General features: G+C 37.7%; 2 protein-coding genes across 4 annotated transcripts in view; both read left to right on the forward strand.

Annotated features, from left to right (window-relative positions):
- The first annotated feature begins 1,453 nt into the window (after positions 1 to 1,453).
- Positions 1,454 to 13,104, forward strand: rbm5 (RNA binding motif protein 5). Of its 2 annotated transcripts, none has more exons than XM_061727299.1 (25): positions 1,454 to 1,607; positions 1,823 to 1,870; positions 3,472 to 3,652; positions 3,746 to 3,904; positions 4,014 to 4,083; positions 4,510 to 4,583; positions 5,369 to 5,452; positions 6,267 to 6,327; positions 6,617 to 6,682; positions 6,785 to 6,945; positions 7,056 to 7,153; positions 7,331 to 7,418; positions 7,495 to 7,563; positions 7,797 to 7,863; positions 8,900 to 9,000; positions 9,079 to 9,229; positions 10,751 to 10,842; positions 10,936 to 11,112; positions 11,231 to 11,371; positions 11,457 to 11,540; positions 11,696 to 11,881; positions 11,984 to 12,058; positions 12,158 to 12,258; positions 12,369 to 12,498; positions 12,604 to 13,104. In XM_061727299.1, the coding sequence occupies exons 2-25, from the start codon at positions 1,854 to 1,856 to the stop codon at positions 12,727 to 12,729; spliced, it is 2,559 nt and encodes an 852-aa protein (XP_061583283.1). In that variant the 5' UTR covers positions 1,454 to 1,607; positions 1,823 to 1,853; the 3' UTR covers positions 12,730 to 13,104. The 2 variants fall into 2 exon arrangements, with proteins under 2 accessions (XP_061583283.1, XP_061583284.1); XM_061727300.1 differs by having other exon boundaries at positions 11,460 to 11,540.
- A 6,269-nt stretch (positions 13,105 to 19,373) lies between these two features.
- slc38a3b (solute carrier family 38 member 3b) overlaps positions 19,374 to 24,354 on the forward strand; it is a 29,434-nt gene continuing 24,453 nt past the window's right edge. The window contains exon 1 of one of the 2 annotated variants that reach the window (XM_061727304.1): positions 19,374 to 19,604. The gene's annotated coding sequence lies outside the window, so the exon portion shown is untranslated. The remainder of the gene's footprint in view (positions 19,605 to 24,354) is intronic. The other variant, XM_061727305.1, reaches the window with a different exon arrangement.

The following is a 24,354-nucleotide window of genomic DNA, read 5'->3' on the forward strand; positions in this document are numbered from 1 at the left end:
ATAGCATTTGAAAAATAAAATAAAATCTATTTTATTTTTAAGAGAAAAAAATATGTTTAATTCAAGTTACACATGTTAAGTGGCAAATATGTACTTTTTTTAATATAACAGTCAGATGCAGATGTTGATACAACTATGAGGCTACTTGAATATATATATATATATATATATATATATATATATATATATATATATATATATATATATATATATATATATATATAAATATATAAATTTTCTCTAAATGGACCTCTTAATGTTTTAGTTGAATACCCCTGCTATACAGTGTTAATATTTAATGGGCCCCGGGCCACTCTGTACTGAAAAAATTGGGCCCCAAGGTCAGAAACGTTAAGAACCCCTGAAATATGCCACATAAGGATTGGGATTTATGTGCATACTTGAAAAGAAAAAATCTGTCTGCTCAGACTTGGCAGGGCTGTGTGTAACCATACATAAGTATGTAATCTTGACATACTATTGGATCATTACTGTGTGTGTATGTAGCATGTACAGTACTCGAGTTTTAAAAAAAAATCAGGGGGGATGGTGATTACAAATAATATAATATATTACAAATAATAGCACTGACCAAAACACCTGCAGAAATACTGCAGGAATGACATAGCAGCAGTTAAATGCAGCCTTCTGTAAGCTTTAAATATCCACTGGGCTTACATCAAATACATCAAAACACAACAATAAAAAACAGTTTTCTGAACTTATCAATATGATTCTGTCCTTCACAGGATAAGTAAAATGGATCACTGCAAAAACACTAAATCTTAACAAGAATATTTGTCTTATTTATAGTTAAAATGTCTCATTTTAGTAAAAAAAATCTCATTACACTTAAAACAAGACTCATCACTGGACAAAACAACAATTTTCACCCACTGGCAGATTTTCCTGCTTATTTCAAATGAAAATGTACTTGAAACAGGTGAAAATTGTCAAATAAGTTATTTTTCTGGTGTTATTTTTCTGGTGATGACTCTAAATGTTGAAATAGCAGTAAAACCACATTCATTGATGAAATGACATAAGGGATGGAAAGGGGGGATGGCAGTTTTACTTAATATATACAGTACAGACCAAAAGTTTGGGCACACTTCCCCATTTGTTTATATGTATATTATACATAGGCATGTAGGTACGTGAACAAACAGGTCACATTTTTGCTGAAATGTCACAGGAATGCAGTAAGATGGCGGAACTACACATCCATGGTGTGTTGTCTTCTCCCTCAGCCAGCGTTCATAGGCTCCACCCATATTGAAGAGTAACAGTTTCAGTAAAACTATCCTTTAGATATGACCCTAAAATTAATGTGTCGGCACAAACACATAAATGTGATATTAACTAGTCTTGTCCCCCCCAAAAAAGCAACTTAAACCGCCTGTAAGACAAAATGTAGAGGAAGGCTTGATGGTTTACCCATAATACACCGCGTTCTGCCGCGCTGCATCTTGGGAAGAAGAAGGTGCTAGCACTGTGGCGTTCCGGTTAGTCCTTGACGTGATGTGAATTTTTTTCCTTCACAATTTTCGGGACATTTCCGTTCAAAAGTAATATTGGCTTTAAAGGTTATCATCAAACCTACGCTGGTGAGTTGCTGTACACCCAGACGTGGAACTTCCCATTGCAATCATGATTTATTTGCGTTTATTTTGCTTATGTATGCTCAGTTCGGTTTTGGTCGTCATTTTGTAGCGCTCATGAGCGATTTTGACTAGAGAATCCACCGTCTTTGAATAAGTATAGTGAACTTGTCAGCAGCAATTTTCAGTTAAATTTTGATGTTTCCCCCCTCCCCTTCTAGAGGTTGTTTTAGTGCAACGCCCGTCGCGAACATGGGAGCAGATAAAAGGTGAGTAGACCGAGAGCGCCAACACCAGCGCCATTGTTGCGTTTATGCAGTAACATGGCACATGCAAGATCTCTTTTCTTTAAGCTTGGAGTGCAGGTTTTAAGAAGCAATTCTGAAATAGCACGGAATTTTTTCCTCTTTAGGTATTTTATGTTTGCTTGTTTTAGTAGTTGAAAGTAGTTAAGTTTATGTGCAGGGAGTCATGATTCATGAAAAAGAGAGGTTGAATTATAGGCATTTACTGGTAGTCTAGGCATTTTTATTTGTTAAATTGGCAGTTTTTCCAGGGGAAAAGCTCAATGCCACGCAGTTCGTGTTCTCTAAATATAAGAATGTATGATCAATTATACATCCCCAACCTAGACCCATCTGACATTCACTATTATTGATTTGCAGTATTGCTTGAGTGTTTCTGCTAACTTTCTCTTGCATATCTTAGCCCAATTTAAGTGGTTTCAACGATCCCTTTCTTTGTTTTGTGTGTCCTTTCACAGACCAATAATTTAACTCTTCTGAAACAAAGTAATGACTTTGCAGTGTTTGCTCAGTCCATCTTCCACGATGGTTAAAAGCAGGGGTCACCAATCCTGGTCCTCGAGGGCCGGTGTCCTGCATGTTTTAGAGTTTTCTCTGCTTTAACACACCTGATTCTAATTAATGGTCCTAATTAGCTTGTCACCAAGGTCTGCACAACTCTGTTGATGACACAGGTACTTGTATTACGGTGTGCGGAAGCAGGGTAGCATCTAAAACATGCAGGACAGGGGCCCACGAGGACCAGGATTGGTGACCACTGGTTTAAAGAATGACAAGTTACTTGCTGCATCAGTTGGAGTTAAATCACTGCCTGCCAGCAAAAAACATTTACTGTCTCCTATGACAACAACCAGAAACATTTTAGACCATAATGAGGTGGGCAATATGACATAGAATGGAAGTCATAGCTGTTATTGGTGAAATCCTGCCACTGAAGACAGTCATTTCAACATTTTTTCTGGTAGATTTTTACTGCTTAAAGTAACATATGGTTAAATGCTCTACTGAATAAGAAGCCAATTAAAACAATAACCGAATTAAAGCAATTGTGTGAGCTACAATCAGAACCAGTTCTCTTTAGTGGAGAATTTAAACAAAATAAAAACAAAGATAGGGAGCTTCCCTTTTATAGTTTATAAGAACATATAATAATTATGAAGATGTTCCTGCAGTATTTAAAGCACCTATTGTTGAGAAGGTGGTTTCCACTCACCAGGTTGTTGCATGGTAACAAAACCTGCCATAATATATTAACAACTTGGGAATTACTTGGACAAACACTGTGTTGATCATGTGTGCTGTTTGTAGACATTTCTTTCTATAGTGTGCTGCCAAGAGTCAAACGTCAACAATGCAAAAGACAAACATGCAATAAAACAATGATCCACCATATTTTAAGGAAAGTTATTGCCTAATTGGTTCACGTTGAAGTCGAAATAATAATAATAAAAACTTTGGTGACATTATTCATAGTGATCACTGAGCCGTATCTAATAGGGGAGGAAAGAAAATGTAGTTAAAGCCTGATTGTGTTCATATTTTCTTTTCTATGCTTTTTTTAACAGGATAAGTCGAACAGAGCGTAGTGGTAGATATGGTTCTGATCAATGCCGTGACGAATCAGACTGGCGTGACAGGAGAGAGCGGGACCAGGAGCGTGAACACAACATGCGCCGCTGGGGTGATGAGAGACGTGGAGATCGTTATGAAGGAGATCGTCGAGGATCAAGAGACAGTCCTCCTGAGGTACTAATTGTAATATACACTTGCATTTAAATACATTTTTATGTATTTGCAGGATAATTTTGAGATGTTCATATTTGATATTTTGATTTCAAGCAAAGAGAGAGGAAACGACGCAACAGTGATAGATCAGAGGATGGTTATCACTCGGATGGCGACTATACTGAGCAAGATTACAGAAGGGAGCCGGGGGAGGAGAAGAAGAGTAAGACCATCATGCTAGGGGGTCTGGCGCCGCATGTTGCTGAGGATGATGTAAGTTTTTAGGTTTCTCATTTTCCTCTGTCTTCCAATATTTTTCTCGTCCAGGTATTCTTGAAAATGGTCAAATGTGAGTCATAATTTAAGTGTTTATTTTGTTTAGATTCGTTTTGCCATAGACCAACTGGAAGGACCCCAGCCAGTGGATGTCAGACTCATGAAAAAGAGAACAGGTGAGAAACGGCTGTATTTTGGACCCTGACCTTCCCCTGTCTTTGACCATAGGGCCAAACTGCTTCCATTAAAATCCAATTTTCCCCAAAGCAACAAAGGGGGGGAAAAAATAATTGAAAAAATATTTAATAAATATGAAAATAATCATGCAATACTTACCGTTTCAGTACATTGTGGATTTCTACGAGGTAAGTAAGAGCAGCAGTAATAGTTATCAAAGAGTCAATTGAAAAACTTTTCTTGAGTGCGGTCCAAACTGTGGTATTCAGAAGGATTTCTTGCTTTGGTAAATCTCTAAAGGACTGGCCTATAGTCTACCAATCTGGGCCTGGGTTGTGAAGACGTTTGTGGAAGAGTTTGAATAAAATATGGCCTTGGTCTCTTAACTAACACACCTCCCGTCTATATTTGAATGCTGTCTCTAGGTATAAGCCGTGGTTTCGCCTTCGTGGACTTTTATCACTTGCAAGATGCTACCAGATGGATGGAGACCAATCAGGTTGCTTCACAATCGCCAAGTCTAGTTATAATCTTGGAGATCTGGAGAAATAATCCTAAAGGCAACCAGAATGTATTGAATATGTAGTGTGGAAACTATACAGAAAATAACAACTCATGTATTGAATACCACACAGTAGAAATGTCTGATTTGCATATAGATAGAGGTGCCTACATTTTGAAATTAGGACTTCCTTGTCTCAGCTTTTAAAAAAAAAAAAAAAAAAAAAAAAAAATATTGGCATTAGAGCTTTAGATTTGACTCATTTTGCCTAGTCTGTATTTAAAATAACCAACCCAGTTGAATTTAACTTTATGACCGTTAAGGGTTTGTTTTTTAAGAACTCCTTTATGATAAAGGCTTCAACATCGATATATATTTAAAGTTCATTGTAAACTCTCAGAAAATTGTTTGGTTTTCTTTTTTTTTTCTCAGTGAGGATCATTTAAAATCCCTTTTCCTGTTAGTGCTTTTTTTTTTTTTTTAATTTTCTTTTTTTTTTCTCCTTTCCCCAAAAATCCCATGCGTATTTTTAAAGCAGACAGAAATGTCTGTTAGGCTCACATTATACACTCTGCTCCAGCTTAGTCTGGGCACGCGGGTCCCAAACACACAAGATTTCTTTTTACATCATCCTCACTTATACATCATGTGCCTGTCCTTAACTCAAAGGCTGTCTGTTGGGGGTCCCTGTCCCCATTCTCTCCCTTCCAACACTGCTTGCTCCACTTGATTAGATCATTCTTCACCATGAACTCTTGATTGATTTTCTGTTCCTTTTTCAGAAACGTCTCGTCATCCAAGGAAAAGTAGTGGACATGCACTACAGTCACCCTAGAAACAAGTATGAAGACTGGCTGTGCAACACTGTAAGTTAATGTCTTCTATTCATTATCTAGAGCAACACACACAAGATCTGCTAGGCATGTTAGTTTTGGTTCTTGTAGTTGTTGACAATGATGACAATACAGTTGTCATCTGGCTTTATGGTCAACCTACAGTGGGGAAAAAAGTATTTAATCAGCAACCAATTGTGCAAGTTCTCCCACTTAAAAAGATGAGAGGCCTGTAATTTTCCTCATAGGTACACTTCAACTTCAATTTTTACTGAATAAATTGGTAAATTCCATGTCAAACTCAAGGAATATTGGCCATATCCTGCCTGCGAGCACATGCAAAGATGGTTATGAACTTAAAAACAACATAGAATTGTATGTAGAGATGCACATGGACCTCAATTACATGTCCCACAGTAGATCTTGACTTTGTCACCTGCGCCATCTACCCACTAAATGGCAGTATCTCAAATTCAGCCATTACCTACAACAGTTTTTTGGTTAAGTCATGGATTTTAAACAAAAATATTAGTTATGAAATGCAAGAGTTATGAAATACTTGCAGAGGGAATGTCATTTAAAAATGGAAATGAAATAAGAATGTTTACTGCTTGTTAGCAATCCAGTATTTATTTTAAGTTCCCCGAGGGTGTATTTTTCTGTCAAAAGTTTATTATAATTATTATAATTTTTGTTTTTTTTAAAATGCAAACGTTAAGGTAGTCCTCCGGTTCCTATGCAATCATTCCTTTGACACTAACCGTAAGACTGATGAGGTCTGGGATAAAATGGCCTGGCACCCTTGGTTTTATATAATGATGAAAATGATGTGAACGGTTACTTGCAGTGTGGCCTGTACAATTTCCGGAGACGGCTGAAGTGCTTCAGATGTGGAGCAGCCAAAGCTGGTAAGTAGTTTGATCAACAAGAGGCTAGCTACTGCAGACATCCTGAAACAACACTGCTGGCCAATTTGTTTCCTTTTTTTTTTTTTTTTTTTTTTTTTTTCTTGATTGTCAGTGTGTGGCTTTGTCCCATATCCCCTTGATTTGTATACTTAAATTAAGACGAGCCCCAGTAGATCTCTATGATGTAAGACAGGTTGTTGGAACTCACAGATGACCTAATTTATTTTGATAACCGAGTTCTTAAAGGTATGTTACTATCTGTCTCACTTCTCTATAATTCTTTCAACAGAAATTGAAGCAGGCAATAACGCTGCAGTCTCTGAAGCTCAACCCAGTGGAGATTTTTATGGCGACAGTAAGAACTTTTCTTTTTACACAACCAATGTCTCACTCAAAAGCATTTCTGTCAATGGTTAGTTGTTCTAAAACGGATAATTTTTTCCTCCTCCCCATACAGCTATCATCCTGAGAAATATTGCTCCTCTGACCACCATTGAAGCCATCTTGACAGCCCTGGCACCGTATGCTAATCTCTCAGCCAACAACATTCGCCTCATCAAGGACAAGCAAACAGGCCAGAACAGGGGCTTTGCATTTGTGCAATTGTCCTCTCCTCTGGTAAAGTGTCCTTAAATATGTTCAGAAATGTGATATTTCTCTTGCTTTTTTTTAAAACAGTTTTTATTCACTTCTTTTTTAATACATTTTATATTGCACATTTTTTACAGGAAGCATCTCAGCTACTGACCATCTTACAGGGACTACAGCCTCCCTTAAAACTGGATGGAAAAACAATTGGAGTGGATTTTGCTAAGAGTGCTAGAAAGTAAGTTTGTTTTTTTTTGTCCACCCCCCCCTCCCTTTTTTTTTTTTTAATAAAAAAAATGGATTAAGATATTTACACTTGTATACACCTATTCAAAACTAACAAGCCTAAACAACATTAGCTGGTGAAGCACTGGGCATTATAAACAGGGTTTACTCTTTGCTCTGCATGGATTAGGGACCTACTACTGCCTGATGGGAATCGTGTCAGTGCCTTTTCTGTGGCTAGCACAGCCATTGCTGCAGCCCAGTGGTCATCAACTCAGGTAGGCTCATTTTCTTTAAGCAACCTGTTCACTGTTGGCAAGAGTTGATGTCTCATCATCCACTTTACTCTTACAGCCACAGCAGAGCTCGGATGGAATGTCAGAGTATGCCTATCTGCAAGAAGGCTACGCCCCACTGTCACAGGTTTGTTTAAGAATAAATAGATAAAACAAATGAGTGAATATTTTAATGGTTGGGAGAAAATTCTTCTTTTATCTCCACTGTGCTTGCTTAGTAACCTCTAGTGGCAGCTGGATGGAGTAACAGTTTACTTCATATTATGTAACTGATGGAAAAATGAAAGATATGAAGCTGTATCTTTTGTAATTAAAAAAGAAATATATATTTATTATAGTTGTTGTTTTAATTATTCACAGGACTATCACGCATACTACCAGCAAGGACCAGGACCTAGCACCTCTCAGGGGAATGGGATCCTTGGAGGTAAGTCAACCTGTCGGCACTTTTTTTTTCTTCTTTTTTTTTTTACATTCAGTTGCGTAATTAGTCATCTGTGATACAGTCGTAGTATGGGAACATTTTCAGAATGGTTGTGGTGGGGTTTTTTTTTTTTCCTCTATTCTCCCAGTTATTCTTCCCAATACTCTTAAGGTCATTGTATGTAGTTGACATTGTAAGATATTCTGTTATCTGTGAGCTTGGATTTGCACTTTTTCAGGGTACACTTGGATGAATGCCCTTATTGTCCTTAAAAGACAGGAACATTACGGGAAATGACACATTTTCAGTTTCTGGCATCTGAATTTTGACGATTGTTGAGACATCGTCTTTTTAAGGGACTTGGAGGTTTTAAAACTAAAAGCAACAACTTGCAGATAAAGTTTTTTTGTGAGGTTGAAGTTTGCAATTCGGTCATTAAATAATTAGCCATCCTATTTTAGAAACTTTTCAAGTGAATACTGCAGTCCAATAGTGTCAACACAATGTGATGTTTGCAGCTGATAGGCTTGTCTCTTTGGAGGAATTACCTGGCTGTAGCTTAATTTTGTGTTTGAGCAAAGTCTATTTGTTTGGGCATACCCACAGTTCACAATACCCACATGTAGACAATAATTTCCAAGTACAAAGGGTCATTTAAAAAATAGGAAAGCTTTGAGCAAGGAGAACCTTGGTATTCCTGTCCTATATGCCTTGACCTTATAATGAAAGATGTATGAATTTTAAAACCTATGTACCACCCTTATAATCAAGTTTTATACAAAAACAAAAAATGTCAGAGGAAATGTAGAAGTTATTCATAGTCAGTAGTTTGTTAGGATAATTTAAAACAAAAATGATCGTTTTGGTTATGGAGAATTGTATTATTCAGGGTCTCAAAATGCTAACAGTGAAGCCGGAGGATTTCGTTTTTTGAGAAGTGGCGTACACAGAGATCCTAGCCAGATTTATGTGATGATAATTTGACTTTGTCGAGTGATTGTAGGTTTTTAAAAGCCTATTTTTCTTCTTCTAATTTCAGCTGCTCCAGGTGTAAAGATTGTTCCAGCTGCAGTCGGAGTTGTAATATCACAGAATGCTCAAGTGTACCAGCCTCATATAATTGCACAGCCTGCTGTTCAGGTACTTTACACTCATTAGTTCTGTAACTGCATCGTAGTAAACGAATGCAACGATCTAAGTAACTGAACATTTTTGTAGGCATTGCCTCTTCCCCACCACCTGGAGGCAAAACCCCAACCAGGACATCTTTCAAGCATTGAAGCTGCATCTGTGCCAGGTGTTGCTGCAGGAGCCTGTAATGCTGCCAGTACACATTCAGTCTCTGGACAGACATTGGACGCCAACGCTGGTATGAGAAAACAAGATGCAATTAAGTCTGTTTTGCTTAAGCTTGATTTGCATATTTGGGTAAGAATGTGTTTCATGAATCCAGCCTACAACTGGGACACTTGAGAGTAAAGCCCCTTTTACATTGGCGAATACCTTGCAATTAACGCGCCAATTTAGTGCGTCGTGCGCCCCTTTACATTGACCGACGCAAGGTTGCGCGTCGAGCTGCCCCGTGAATAACTCTCCTCCAAGGGTAGTCCTAACCGTGGATTGGGTCTAATGTTGTTTTGAAAATTACACCTGGTTGACGGTATATGAATCTTGCTGATGTAGGGATGATGATGCATTTTGTTTCGCGGGTAACGCCTCCCGACTGCTCTTCCCTACCCTCAACTCGCCTTCAGGCACGAAGTGACAAATAACACGCCTTGCTAGTGCTGGGCGGTATGACCAAAAATTTATATCACGGTATTTTTCAAAATTATATTGGTTTCACGGTATATCAGGGTATTTTTTTTTTCATGCACAACTGGGTGTTAACCACATTTTCTAATGATTTGGAAAGGAATTGCTGCAGTAAATTGGCTTAGAATGGCCTATTTTACTGTCAAATCAAATACATTTGATTTATGCATGCTTTTCAAAGAAAAAAATATTTTACAAAATTACAAGGTAGAAAATATTTATTGAACATAAAAAACTGAACATTTTTTAATTTCCCAGCATTATGTTGTTTTGGTTCCACCTCCTGGTGAATGTTAGGTAAAATTGTTATGTGGTTACTTTTTGGTTGGCCAACGATTTATGTTTGTGGTGCCGGTACGGGAGCGGCCAGTCTATTTCCTTATATTACAACGCCGTTATTAATTTTTCCCACTTATTCCACCGAACACCGAAAGTGTTTTTTTGCCATTTTCGGTGGAACAATTTCGGTTACCAAACAATCGGTGCATCACTACTGCTAAACAGTCCCCTCACAAACAGTGTCCAGCGGCGCTACGTTCCGCCGCTCCGCGCGGTGTTCCCAACGTTGTGTACGCTACTGTACATACTCACCGGTATTACGGTATATGAAAAATTCATATCATAAGAAAAATAAACACCGGTATACCGCCCAGGACTACGCCTTGCGTTTTATATTACCAACTTGCGCCAGACACGTGTTCATCAACCAGCGATATTTGCAGGATCCGGTCTAAAAACACCACAAGGTTGATTTGGAGTCTGTTGTCCTGACTTCCATTTTTAAATAAGTCACATTTAAAAAAATAAGACTCTTGTGACACGTGGGGTTTGAAAAACTGATTTGTGTGGACCGTTCAGCGATTTTAATTATTGATACAGATATGCATTATTGTTAAAATTTAAATAACTGGAACGTGCCAGCTCAAGAGTGATTTCAGTTCTCTGGTAAATGCAAATAAGAACTTGGGCTTCTCAGTTTGTTTTATATAGTAATTTCAGAACCTGCTTCTTTTGAAATGCATTGTGGGATTTCTGCCACCTGTTAATTTGTGGTTTGTTTTTTTTAAATTGACAGGTGTTCCTGATACTTCCACCTATCAGTTCGACGAGTCCTCTGGTTACTATTATGACCCTCAAACAGGCCTCTATTATGACCCCAATTCACAGGTAACCAACACCCTACCCTCTGTGTTGCTCACTTGGCCCATGTTGGTGAGAGTTGATAATGTTTTGATCATGTATATCTGTTTCTCTTTTCAGTATTACTACAATGCTCAGACACAGCAATATCTTTACTGGGACAGTGAAAAGCAGACGTATGTACCTGCCTCTACCAACACGAATGCGGAACAAAATGATGAAACAGCTAATGGCAGCAAGGGGCCTAAAGAAGGCAAAGAGAAAAAGGAGAAACCCAAAAGCAAGACTGCACAGCAGGTGCCGTTACAAGTCACATGTTAAGAGTCTTTAATGGATGTAATGACGTATTCAAAATGTTTGTAATCTTCTCTCAATATTATACATATATTTGAACTTTGTGTTTAAAATTTTTCAGATTGCTAAAGACATGGAACGCTGGGCTAAAAGTCTTAACAAACAGAAGGAGAACTTCAGGAGTAGCTTTCAACCAATTAGTCAAGAAGAAAGGAAGGAGGCCGCAGCTGCAGATGCGGGGTATACGCTCTTTGAAAAAAAGGTATGTCATAAATCTACATTAGATAACGTATATCAGACATATTGTATGTCCCAAATGGCTTTACAATTGTCCCCCCTCCCCACAGCAGGCCGGCCTAGACAGACTGATGCAAGAGGTGTCAAGGAGCTCTGAAGAAGAGATGCCATTGAGCTCAGTCAGCACTTCTAAGGTGAGGCACCACCCCCCCAAAGTCATTACCTTCCTATGCAAGATGAACACAATTACTGTCACATTGATATCTGAATGCATTCAAAGGGTAATTTCTCTGCCATGTTCTGAATGATGCTACAAGTGCTTATGTGTACGTATCTGTGGCATGTTTAGTGTGGCCTTGTGGCGGCCTACAGTGGCGATAGTGACCCAGAGGAAGGAGGAGCCGAATTTGATTTTGGCGAAGGACTCCAGGACAAACTGACAGACTGGAAAAAAATGGCTTGTCTGCTCTGTAGAAGACAGTTTCCTAATAAAGAGGGTTTACTTCGACATCAGCAGCTCTCTGATCTTCATAAGGTATTAGCCCTATTATTGTCTTTTAAAGAAAACTACAATATCATTAATTTCTTCATCAAATGACACAATTAAATGACAATGATGGCGACTGCACTTTTCTAGAAAAACCTGGAAGTTCTCCGCAGATCTAAATTGACTGAAGCAGAACTGGAGGAGTTGGAGAGGAAAGAGAGTGAGGTGCAGTAAAAACATCAAATCTCCTGCTTCACACTTTTTTCTCTTCCCTTTCTCTTGATGCAACTGCCTTTAATGTGGAAATGTCTTTTTTTGGAATAGTTAAAATATAGGGACAGAGCTGCTGAGAGGAGAGAAAAATATGGTATCCCAGAACCCCCAGCACCTAAAAAGAAGAAATTTAGCCAGCCAACACCTGCCATGTAAGCAGCATGGTTTTTATTATGTTACTGTTTTTTTTTAAATACAGGAGTTCAATTCTTTTATTTTTGTATTCTCATTCATCTTTTAACATTTCTGTTTTCATGTACAGCAACTATGAACAACCCACTAAAGATGGCCTCAACAGTGATAATATTGGGAACAAAATGCTGCAAGCCATGGGCTGGAAGGAGGGAAAAGGCCTTGGCCGCAACCAGCAGGGTATCACTGCTCCAATTGAGGTATTTGCAACAATTGTCGTGTTGTGGTTTATCCAATAAAATGAGCATCAATAACTAAAGTTCTAGAGTGCTAAATTTGGTTGTTTTTTTTGTTTTTTTCCTCAGGCCCAATTAAGAACAAAGGGAGCTGGGCTCGGCACAAAAGGCACAAACTACACCCTCTCACCTTCAGACACGTACAAGGATGCAGTCCGGAAAGCCATGTTTGCCCGTTTCACTGAATTGGAATGAGTTATCATTGTCCAACTAGATTTTTATTTAAAGATCTGTAAGTGATCTATCTTTTTGAGGTGAGGTGGAGCTCCAATATATACCTCACAGGAACCAACAGAGACTATCCTTATATTATTTTGCTCCATCTATGATCAATAATTGTTATACCTCCTGCCACAAACCAGACGACAGATATCTGTTAAATTGGCATACTGAGATAGTCGATGATATAATTTATAGATTGTATATATGCACAGTGGGTTTTTATTCCCTGGATTACATAGTCATTTTTATATTTATGGGCTTTTGCTTTTGTGTCAGCAAGTTGAGAATGTAAATTTTGTATAAAATCTTGTCTAATTGTAAAGAAAATAAATGAGAAAACATGTTTTATCTTGGTTATTATCCATTATACCTGCACACAGCAGGACTTTTTCCTTTTCTTTCCTCTTCTGGTTCTTAAGACTAGTATGAAATTGTAATCTCATGGTGTTTAAACTAAGTCACCGATGGGCCCAGAAGCTGCAGTACAGTCACATTCTGAATTTTGATGCTGAGGACAACTGGGCCAGGTTATGGTTAGCCAGATGTTTTCCTGGATAACTTTAGTCTTGCTTACAAGCACAGATCCCTCCTGAATTATTTCCATTCAGCTCCATTTTAAAAAAAAAAAAAAAAAAAGCCATGACCTCACAAGTTTTATTGTAATTTTTATTACTTCTGTAGAACTTGTTTTTGAATGTAAACCTAAAAATGTCCCAAGTATAAGCTGAGACTTCAAAGGTCAACCCACTTACATATAGATACATATAGATAGAGGGAAATAATATAGAATATATTGTTAAGCTGTTTGGTTTACTGGGTGTATGATGTAAATTGTCAAGAATGACGGTTTGAAAGAATCTGCCCTGCTGACATCTAAAGTCTTTTCTAAATCACAGGTTTTCTACAAAGGTGATGTTGGAATTTTCGCTAGTGAACAGGTCTTGATGCGCAATCATTTAGACTTACCATAAGCTCATCCTGGATAAATGAAATGCATAGTGGTTATTGGCAGAGACTGAGGGCCAATCCAATTTCTGTATTTATAATATAGCTGTGACCTTTCTATTCTTCACTTCTGGCCTCGAGATTCATTCAATACATTTTTACAAGACACTTTTCGTTTCGTTAAGGTTTTTTTGCAAAGTGTAAGAGATGTAAAATATGCTGAAATGTGGAACCAGTTTGGAAAAACAACAGCTCAGTCTCTCGGAGTGAGAGATCCAGGGAGAGGGGTGTCTGGTTGCATTGTTTAATTTATAAAATGTCATAACAGAGGTGGTGGTAGGTCCTGATATTCCTGGGAAGCTTATTCTCTTGGAAGAGTTTCTGCTAAAGAGACCCAGTGAAAGATAAATTACTGCTTTTTTTTTAATGAAATAATATGGAGAGAGAATAGAATACAGATTTATCTAGAATCAACACTGATCATCTTTCATCTATTTTTCATTTATGTTCTTGGCAGTGAAGGACATTTATCGGAAATGCTATTCTGAAAGTGCAACATACAGTATCTCATTGATCTCAGTATAGGCCTATATATATTTTTTATATTTTTATCCCGATTTTTTTTTCCCCCCATTTTCAAACCCAGTGCTCCTACCTAAGTGACAGTCCTGGGCAAAGTGATAGTCTTGAGGTTGTTCCTTTGAGAACCAGTTTGCAACTGGAGTCTTCCCTTTAATTCACACTAATATAAAGTATAATGGTGCTGCAATCATGCATGAATAAATTAGCATCCTTAGTGAGAAATCTTCTCATCCTGATGAACCTCTTTTAAGATCATCACCATCATTTTCAGTTCTTTGTGTTTTTCTTCATTCACAGTGCTCACTTTGTGATTATACATAATTGTAATACTATAATACGTTTTCAATTTCCAAAGTAACCAGTGAAGCCTGCCTCACCTTCACAGAAGGAAGTGGTCAGCTTGCCTGTCCCCCTGCTGGCAGCCCTGACTTAAACAGTGGGACTTATCCAATGAAACATAATCCAATATATATCTTGGGTATGGAGGCTCATTGTTAAAGTTTTTTTTTTCTTTTAAGGAAGAAAAGGTGGCTATGAGCCTCTCATCCACTTCTGTAACAAACATAATGTAGCAATACATCATGAGAAAGAGTGGTTGCTTCCACATCTTCTTTTCTTTTTTGAACAGTGTTCTTGTTAGTGTCCACACTTTACCAAACATGTAGTTAACAGCTATTTTTGACATTCTCATGTCTTTTAGCAACACAACACATTTTAACAATGATATATAGTTTATTATATGTAATGTGTATGAAAACAGACAAGGGGGTCTTTGAGGGAGTATTTAGGAAATTGGTTCATTTTGTTAACTTTTTATAGTTTTTTGAAAGATTGCATGGTGATTTTGTTTTATACATACAAACCTCATTCAAGTACTTGATGACTGTTCTGCCCTTTCAGCAAACTACTAAAGGCAAAGAGGAATTCTTTTACTATTCAGAAAGGTTTGTTTATCCTGTCCCTCCATCTGACTACCAGCTTGAACCAGTCTTATTAATTGGAGGTACCAGACAGTATTTTGGAATTCAGCTGGTATTTTAAGATTTATTTTTGAATGAATTTACATGCATACATTTAGAATAGTTTGTTTTCTAATCTTTTCACATGATAAAAGTGAGAAGTCAAGAGAGAAGAATGTCACACATTTCTGTTCACAAACTTGTTAGAAGGAAGGATGGAGTTCAAGTGAGATTATGGGTGTGCGGAATGTACGATTCATATCTTTCAGTGTGTTTTTTCAAAACAAGTCCGGTAAAGAGTAACAGAAATATTTAACTCTGTCACTATCTTCTGTACGTTGTGAGATTAATTAAAAAAGCTCATTCACAAACTGAAAGCCCTTTAGATGTTACTGTAATCAGACAATACTCACAGACAATACTAAACAATATATCCATGATTTCATCATTTCTATTTTTCATTAACCACCATTATGCAAATGTATATAGAATTAGATCAGTTTAACCCGTCCATGCTTTCTGCATTTTTTTCAGCAAAGCAGAGAGGCCCTGACGTTCGAAAAAACGGCAAGTAAATATGACAGCACGCAGGAAAATGTTTCAAAAGGAAAAACATTTAATGAGTTCCAATAGCAGAAGATCTAATGGATATTCTATGTGAAGGGTTTGATGTACAACATCCATCACTCTCATTAGTGCCATGGCAGTCTGCAGAGCACTTCAGGAAAATGGTTCAGAAAGCAGAGGCAGAGCTGGATTTTCCTCAAGAGAGTTGGGGAATAGGTAGAGAGCAAAACGGAGCTCACCAAGAGAAATATTTAAAATATATTGGACTTTATAATTCTTATGAGTGGGATTTATCTTGATCTTGATCAGACTTGAATTCTGCATTTTAATTTCTAAGAAAACAATGTGGCTGTTCTGACGTTTTCATGTGAATATCATGACTTGTTGATTTGACCAATTCATTGTCCAATTGAGAAGAAAAATACATCTAAACTGATAAGCCATAAGATTCTCACCACTGACATTTAACATACATAGACTCTGTTCATCTTTTTATGCTGCAATGTTCTGCTGGGCAAACATGCATCATGGTATTTGCATTAATATAATTTTGCCCCTTGCTGCCTACCGAACCCAATGAACCCCTCAACGGTTTCTTCACGAAGTCCCCAAAGAACAGAGCAATGAGTCTGAGCTGTTCATTTTGTTCCAGACCCCCCAGATACCAATCTGATAGCAGTCCACGGAGACCCCACCCAAAGGATCTAGTGCTAAGATCACATTACAAGACACTCCAGGACACCCTGTTTTTCTGGGTGGTCAGAATTCTTTTGGGAGCACAACCAAGACCTGGTCAGTATGGTTATAATGTTATGGCTGTTCAGTGTCTAGCCACGAATCGTCCCCTACTCTAGTTACAAAATAGTTCTCAGGTATTAATCATCTCCATTGACATGTTTAATGAGGGGATGGGGGAGGGGGGAGGGGGCTTCATTTCAAGTAGGTCATTTCATGTTTGATTAGTGGTGCATAGTGTTCATATCATTTAGATAAATAGAAAATTGTGTCACTTAATGCTGGAAGGTTTGGCCACTGCACAATACACTCAGCAGCCACTTTATTAGGTACACCTTGCTAGTACCGGGTTGGACACCCTTTTACTTCAGAACTGCCTTAATCCTTCGTGGCATAGATTCAACAAGGTACTGGAAACATTCCTCAGAGTGTTTGGCACATGAGTTTTGGCACATTCACATGATGACGCAGTTGCTGTGGATCTGTCAGCTGCACATCCGTGATGTGAATCTGGCGTTCCACTACATCCAAAGGTGCTCTATTGGATTGAGATGAGTCTCAGATGATTCGTGCTTTATGACATGGCACGTTATGCTGCTGGAAGTATCCATCAGAAGATGGGTACACTGGTCATAGATCAGAACAGTACTCAGGCATGGGGTTGACATGATGCTCAGTTAGTACTAATGGGCCCAAAGTGTGCCAGGAAAATATCCCCCACACCATTACACCACCACCACCAGCCTGAACTGTTGATACAAGGCAGGATGGATCCATGCTTTCATGTGTTAATGCCAAATTCTGACCCTAACATCTGAATGTTGTAGCAGAAATGGAGATTCATCAGACCATGCAATGTTTTTCCAATCTGCTGTTGTCCAATGTTGGTGAAACTGTGCGAATTGTAGCCTCATTGTTTCCTGTTCTTAACTGACAGGAGTGTTACCCGGTGTGGTCTTCTGCTGCTGTAGCCTATCTGCCTCAAGGTTCGGCGTGTTGTGCGTTCAGAGATGCTCTTCTTCATACCTCGGTTGTAACCAGTGGTTATTTGAGTTACTGTTTCCTTTCCATCAGCTCGAACCAGTCAGGCCATTCTCCTCTGACCTCTGGCATCAACAAGGCATTTGCACCCACAGAACTGGTGCTCACTGGTTATTTTCTCTATTTCAGACCATTCTCTGTAAGATGGTTGTGAGTGTAAATCCCAGTAGATTTTCTGAAATACTCAGACCAGCCCGTATGGCACCAACAACCATGCCACTTTCAAAGTCCCTTAAATCACCTTTCTTCCCCGTTTTGATGCTCGGTTTGAACTGCAGCAGATCGTCTTAACCATGTCTACATGCCTAAGTACATTGAGCTGCTGCCATGTGATTGGCTGATAAAAGAATTGCGTTAAGGAGCAGTTGGACAGGTGTACCTAATAAAGTGGCCGGTGAGTGTATGACCTATTCTGAACCATTTTGAGTGCCACCTTTGTAGATCCAGGTGTACATAAAGATAAAATGCCTGTCTGATGCTAAATGGGCCACTTTCACTTCAATGAGCTCAAAATATTATAAATATAAATATCCTTTATGTTGAGTATTTTCTTAGCTTTTGGAGAACGTGGCACCAACGTACTTGTGCAGTTTCCGCAGTGGAACATGTATGTGAGGATGCAAATCTTGCTCTACACCACTTTAATCCACATATTGGTGGCTTTTGTAATTTGTCAGAGTTTGTAGGTTGTTCTCATACTTTAAACTGGTTTCATTTTATGCATTTGCGTGCTAAAGATGATTCTTCACACAGCTGACAAAAGTTTAAATATTCAGTTGTCAAAATATCTAACCAACACCTACACTGTCCTCTGAATGAATCCTTAAATGTTCTGAAAACATTAAATCAATGTATGTAATGGGGTCCAGCGTTTTGTGAACCAGAAGCTCAGGTGACCTCCTCACCTCAGTGGTAAGAGCCCAGCTATTTTCCACTCATGACTGAGTACAGAGAAACTTCATATTTCACAAAAAGCTGCTAAATCAGATTGATGGAACTGAATTCAATAGGAGATGGAGTTATAGGGTACATCGTTGTCAGAGGAGAACATTGAGATTGACTTGCACAATTATTGAGAGCAGAGGGGGCATATTTAGTAAAATTCTAATATCAAACAGCATAGACGCAAAATTACGGAAGAGTATTAGGGCCATGCAGGAGAAAAAATATTTGACAGGGGAAGATTATTTTTTATTGTGCACTTCGAGAAAAAAGTCGAAATGTGGAGAAAAAAGTCGAAATGTTGAGATTAATGTTGAAATACAATTTCGAGAAAAAAGTCAAAATGTCGAGATTAATTCCTATAATTTCCAGAAAAAAGTCGAAATGTTGAGATTAATGTTGAAATACAATTTCGAGAAAAAAGTCAAAATGTCGAGATTAATTCCTATAATTTCCAGAAAAAAGTCGAAATGTTGAGATTAATGTTGAAATATAATTTCAAGAATAAAGTCAAAATTTCGCCTTTTTTTCCTCAACGTTTCAACTTTATTCACGAAATTTTGACTTTTTTATCAACATTTCGACTTTTTTCTCGAAATTGTACTTCAACATTAATCTCGACATTTCGACTTTTTTCTCGACATTTCGACTTTTTTCTTGAAGTGCATAATAAAAAAAAATCTTCCTCTCTCAAATATTTTTTCTCCTGCCTGGCCCTAAGAAGCCAAGAGCCTCCGTGAAGGGCCATGAGCGAACGCGCTGAAACGTGAAACCCGAGCAGAGGACGGAGATGTCGGGGTGGGCGAGTGGGGGGGTGGGGGATGTCCAAGAGGCGGACCTAAATCGACCCCCACAGTTCACTTGAAGATGCTTTTACAATGCCGACCATTTCCCAAAGCACATTGTAGACGCGGAGCTGAGGAGTGACGGTCTTTTGGTGTGCGTAAAAAGAAAGAAAGACGAAACCACGCAAGTAGACTGAGAGCCTACTATCATTGACAGAAAGGAAGAGAAGAAAACAAAAGAAGTGTCATATTATTTCCACTCAACAGCTGAATTGAACCGAAGGGGCAAGAGGTAAGACTGAAGAAATGCGATATTTGCTCCTCATTAGCCATATGACCATGAAATATCCTTTGATTCAGCTCACTGAACAATTGTATTATTTGGGGGTTGAGGTTTGTGAAATGATCTGCTCACATTGCTAGAAGCGCTCTCAGGTTAAACTGCAGTTGTCCACCTTAAGGAAACAGAATTGAAACAGATTGTGAGATGAAATGCTCATTGGTGACATAAAATCCAATATTACACCGTGTAGAGAGTTTGGTTCTGCCAACTATAGATGTCACCACCATGTGCCGGCAGCACTAAAGCCTGAATTATGGTCCCGCGTTAAATCGACGGCGTAGGGGTCGGCGCAGGGTGCGCGTCGCCGTGTAAACTACGCCGTAGGCTCTGCGTTGGTGTAACGCGGAACCATAAATCAGCCTTCAAGTGCGTCTTTTGTCCGTGACGCACCGAACGCGCTGAATCTGAATCTGTTAACCAAACTTACCAAAACAGGTTTATGAAAGAAAGAAAAGAAAGAAATAATCAGAATGGTTCATATTCGGTGTCTGTGGCTAATTTGTCCTAGTTTAGGTTAAAAGCGTGGTATTTCTGTGCGTATTGTCGTGTGGCCAGATTTCTTGATACTCCGGTAGGCATCTGATCGGTTCCTGCAGACTGAACTTTCATGTTTATCCGTGTCGTCCACACGGGATTGTTTACGATTAAACCACAGTGACTTCATCCGAAATAAACAGTCTAAATGTCAGCGGCGACTAACAGAAGCCATTTGTTATTGAATTGTACCCACGTGGAGGCAGAGCGCCGTGTGTGGCACTTTAAAGGTGCTTATGTCTCCCGGCGTTTTATGTGTAGTCATAAATGCAGACTTTGTGTCCTGTGGTTTCTCTGAGCATTTAGAGATATTGTAAATTAATATTATTTTATCCAGATGAATATGTTGTCATGTTAATTTATTGTGTAAAATAATGCCGTGGATTTGGCTTTCTTTTTTTTTTCTTTTTTTTTCTCAGAGCAGAAACAAACTGGTAAATATTAAGCAGTCAACAGAAAATGAATCAGTGGATTATTCTGTGAAAAGTGAAACTAAATCAGTCACATTCTGAAAACAAAATTGTAGTGAAAAGTTGCTGTTGTGTATTTGTGCTTCATTCACCAAATTATTTATTACTAAATCATAACTCTTTAATAAATCTCTGTTGATTCACTGCAGCCAGGAAAAACAATCTAAAAGTTATTAATATAGTAATTTGCTATAATTTACAGTAATTGATATTTCACCTATGAATGTATGAAGTTTTATTCGAATAGTCTTGCAATGCAAATTGAGTATTTTGTTCTTCTTTTTCAGCTTGGAGTAAAATTGATATCATAGAGTCAGTTTAGGCTTTTTTCTTCATGTTTGAAGTTTCGTAGAACAGCAGGGCCTCTCAGCTGATAAGTCTAAACATTTGTCCCCCTGCCAGACTCATGTTACAATGCAAATAGTCATTTAATCCATTATGTTAATGCATTTATTGATCAAAGCTGCTTTTCACTTCCAAATTTAACACTACTCAGTGTAGGTTTTAGCCATCTGGCATACAAATACATTACACAGCTACTTGTGACCATTAAAATGTTATTAATGTTATTAAAATGTTAGATTGTCATTAGATTAAATAATTTGATTCGTTAAAGCCTTTCACACTTAAAGAAACTGATGTAAATTAAACCTCTCTGACTTGAACTGAATTAAATGAGAAGCCACTGGCAATTTTCCATCCCTTTTTATAGTCCCTGTTTATTTTTACATTTCAGAACATATTATATTTCAGCACTAATAAATAATTGAGGGTTTACAGACCTTTAACATTTATGTTAGACGGTGATATCTCTAGGAAGGGTTTGCTGTTAACCCCAACACTCCCCAGTAATTATGCTTTCAATTAAAGCGATACACTTTTTATGTAGCTATGATCTGCATTATGCTATATTTTAAATTGCAGGAAAGGTTACATTCTTGTTGAAGGGGTCTACTTTTGGTCTTTGAAACCACTTAATACTTATCTGCAGCAACCGGTAAGGAAAGGAAGGTTAAGGGATGAACTTTGAGATCAAAAGTTTTAGGGACAGCTTCAGGGATGTGACTGGACGGTCCAGAGATCTGAGGTGGTGTGGCAGAGAGAGTGTGCATGTTTTTGACTTTTGTCCTCGTGTAAATACCCTCATTTGGGATTTCTTGGAGGGTCCATCGGAAGAGAATGAAGAGATAAGCTCGGATGCAGTCAGTGACCTCAACTCGTGCAGCGATCAATGTGGCCGAGCTTCAGCAAGAGCCAGACAGGTGCACAGTGAGTGGAAGCCAATGTTTTATCCATGTGGGATGCAGCTAGCTGCTCTCCTGTCACACTGAAGACACCTGTGGATATCTCTGACTGGGTCTGCTCAAGTGTTAGGTGTCAGCCTCTCCAGAGGTTATTATTATCTTTTTCATAGGGTTCTTTTTCTCTCACGGGGTGAGCTTTACTGAATCTTGTAAGGTTGCCTTTTTTATTGAAGTCTTTACAGTCATATTGCTTTGCAGATTCTGTAAATGCGTAATTATACAATCATTTTATGGACATCATCTCCCTTTCAGCATTCAGCCAATTAAAATGCCAATTTATTCCAAATGGTGTAGTCCTATTTAACATATGCAACCATTAAACATATCTGCTTTTATCTCACCAAAGTTACCATAATTAACCAAGTTGACATACTGGTTCGACTTTTAAAGACTTTGTCTTGACCCTGAGGTGAAAAGCAAAACACATAATCCTCAAGATCTGACCTTTTCTGGCCCTAAAGTTTATTGTTTTAGTTAATTGTATGAGCTCTGAAAAAAACCCAACTACTTTGTATCATCCTTCTCCACTCAATTTTTATGTTGAGTGCTTGTGAATAACAACAAGTGTACTCTGGTTCCAACGTAGTGCTTTACCACCATCAATACCTCTTGTATCTTCTGTAAACAGATGTGTACTACAGGAACCATCTTCGGCTAAATAAATGTCATTGGGGACTTGTCCAGAATATCAAGAATTATTTACTCGAGTCATTTGTAAATAGATCAGTTTTGAATATTGTAAGTTAACATAAGTTTTTGAGCTGTAACCGCTTTTATTATTTATCCAATTCCAGATCAGGAGGGTCTTCTTAGGAAACACGTCACATCTCAACAAGTACTCTTGATTAACTCAAGTTGACTTGCTATTTATATAACTAGCAAGGTTTTATATTTCATAAACAAATGCTGAATAAAACACTTCCTGTGTCCTTGTCTTTTGCGCTGTTGTTTATTAAAAAATATAACAACTACATTTCTATAACAGGAATATACAAATACATATATTCAGCAGATTCTCTGTTTAAAAGTGAAGAAAACATTGATTGTCAATGTGCATTTTTACCAAAGCACAGTTTGACACTTCGAACCTGAGCATCTATTCAACATCTATATTAACATGCATAATAAAACTCAGAATACCCAGCTAATGCTTACCTTGATTAAAAATGACAGAAGTTTAGTTTTTTTAGTTTAGTTTAATTTAGTTTATTTCGGTCATGACATCACAAAAAAAGAATAAAAATAAGACAAACATCAAAATAGCTTTTACAAAATTAAAAATAAAATAAAAATGACAACAAGGAAACGAATACACTGTTCAAAGAAAACATTACAAAAAAGTTTCCAATATACAAATAACATCTAGACCGAAAAAGGTGTAGGCTGAAGCAAAGCTTATTCATTGCCTACCCTCAAAAAGATTATTTAAAGTAATGAAATAAAAGCAAGAAGTAAGAGATAAGACTGCCAGTAAAACAAATTGCCTCCATGGGGATAACAAAGATTCCTCAAGAAATAAGAAAGAAAAAAAAGGTGCAGTCTACATGTTTCCTTCATCCTTGAATAATCAAATCAAATCACCAATCAAATGAATACCCAAATCAACATAGTAAGCATCACCGCTCATTACTTTGATATAGAGAAATCATCCTTCTTTTCAATGTTTTTTTAAATAAGATTAAGGTTCTACATGATTTCAAATCCCTCTCCAACTTATTCCATACATCCACCGCTGCCACTGTAGTGCATCTCAGTTTGGTGTTGGCTTAAATTAAACATGTTTTGGATACAGTCTGGCAGCATGATTTTGAACATAATCTGTGCAGTTTTGAAGTCCACCAGTTCATTGAATTTGAGCTCATTTGTGTCTCTAAATAATTAGGTGGTTGGGTGCTTGTATCCAACTTTGTTTATGAGTCGCATTGCTTTTTTTTGGAGTAAGAATATTGGTTTCGTGATTGTAGTAAATGTGTGTCCCCCTACTTCTATACAGTATGTTATATATGGTTTTATTAAATATTGATACAGGAGTTTTAGTGAGTTTAATGTTAGAATATTTTTACATTTATATAGAATTGCAATGGTTTTTTATATTTTGTTTTTTAATACGTTGATGTGAGGCTTCCAGCACAGCTTATGGTCAATACCCACTCCAAGAAACTTGTTAACAAAAACTCTTTCCACTTCCACATTATCAATAGTGATTTGTACACTTTGATTAGGTCGATTTCCAAAAATAATAAATGTAGTTTTACTTATATTTAATGATAACTTATTCACATCAAACCACCTTTTTGTTTTTTTAAGTTCAGTTTCTATTGTATTTAGGAGCTTTTCTAGGTGTTTACCTGAACAAAAAAGGTTTGTATCATCAGCAAATCAAATACAATT

This window comes from Cololabis saira, chromosome 8, assembly GCF_033807715.1.
Source record: "Cololabis saira isolate AMF1-May2022 chromosome 8, fColSai1.1, whole genome shotgun sequence".
Classification (NCBI taxonomy): domain Eukaryota; kingdom Metazoa; phylum Chordata; class Actinopteri; order Beloniformes; family Belonidae; genus Cololabis; species Cololabis saira.

Coding starts and splice junctions, on each gene's coding strand:
- rbm5 (XM_061727299.1), top strand. Junction 11,113..11,230: donor AAAGCAAGACTGCACAGCAG/GTGCCGTTACAA, acceptor AAAATTTTTCAG/ATTGCTAAAGACATGGAACG. Junction 11,372..11,456: donor ATACGCTCTTTGAAAAAAAG/GTATGTCATAAA, acceptor CCCTCCCCACAG/CAGGCCGGCCTAGACAGACT.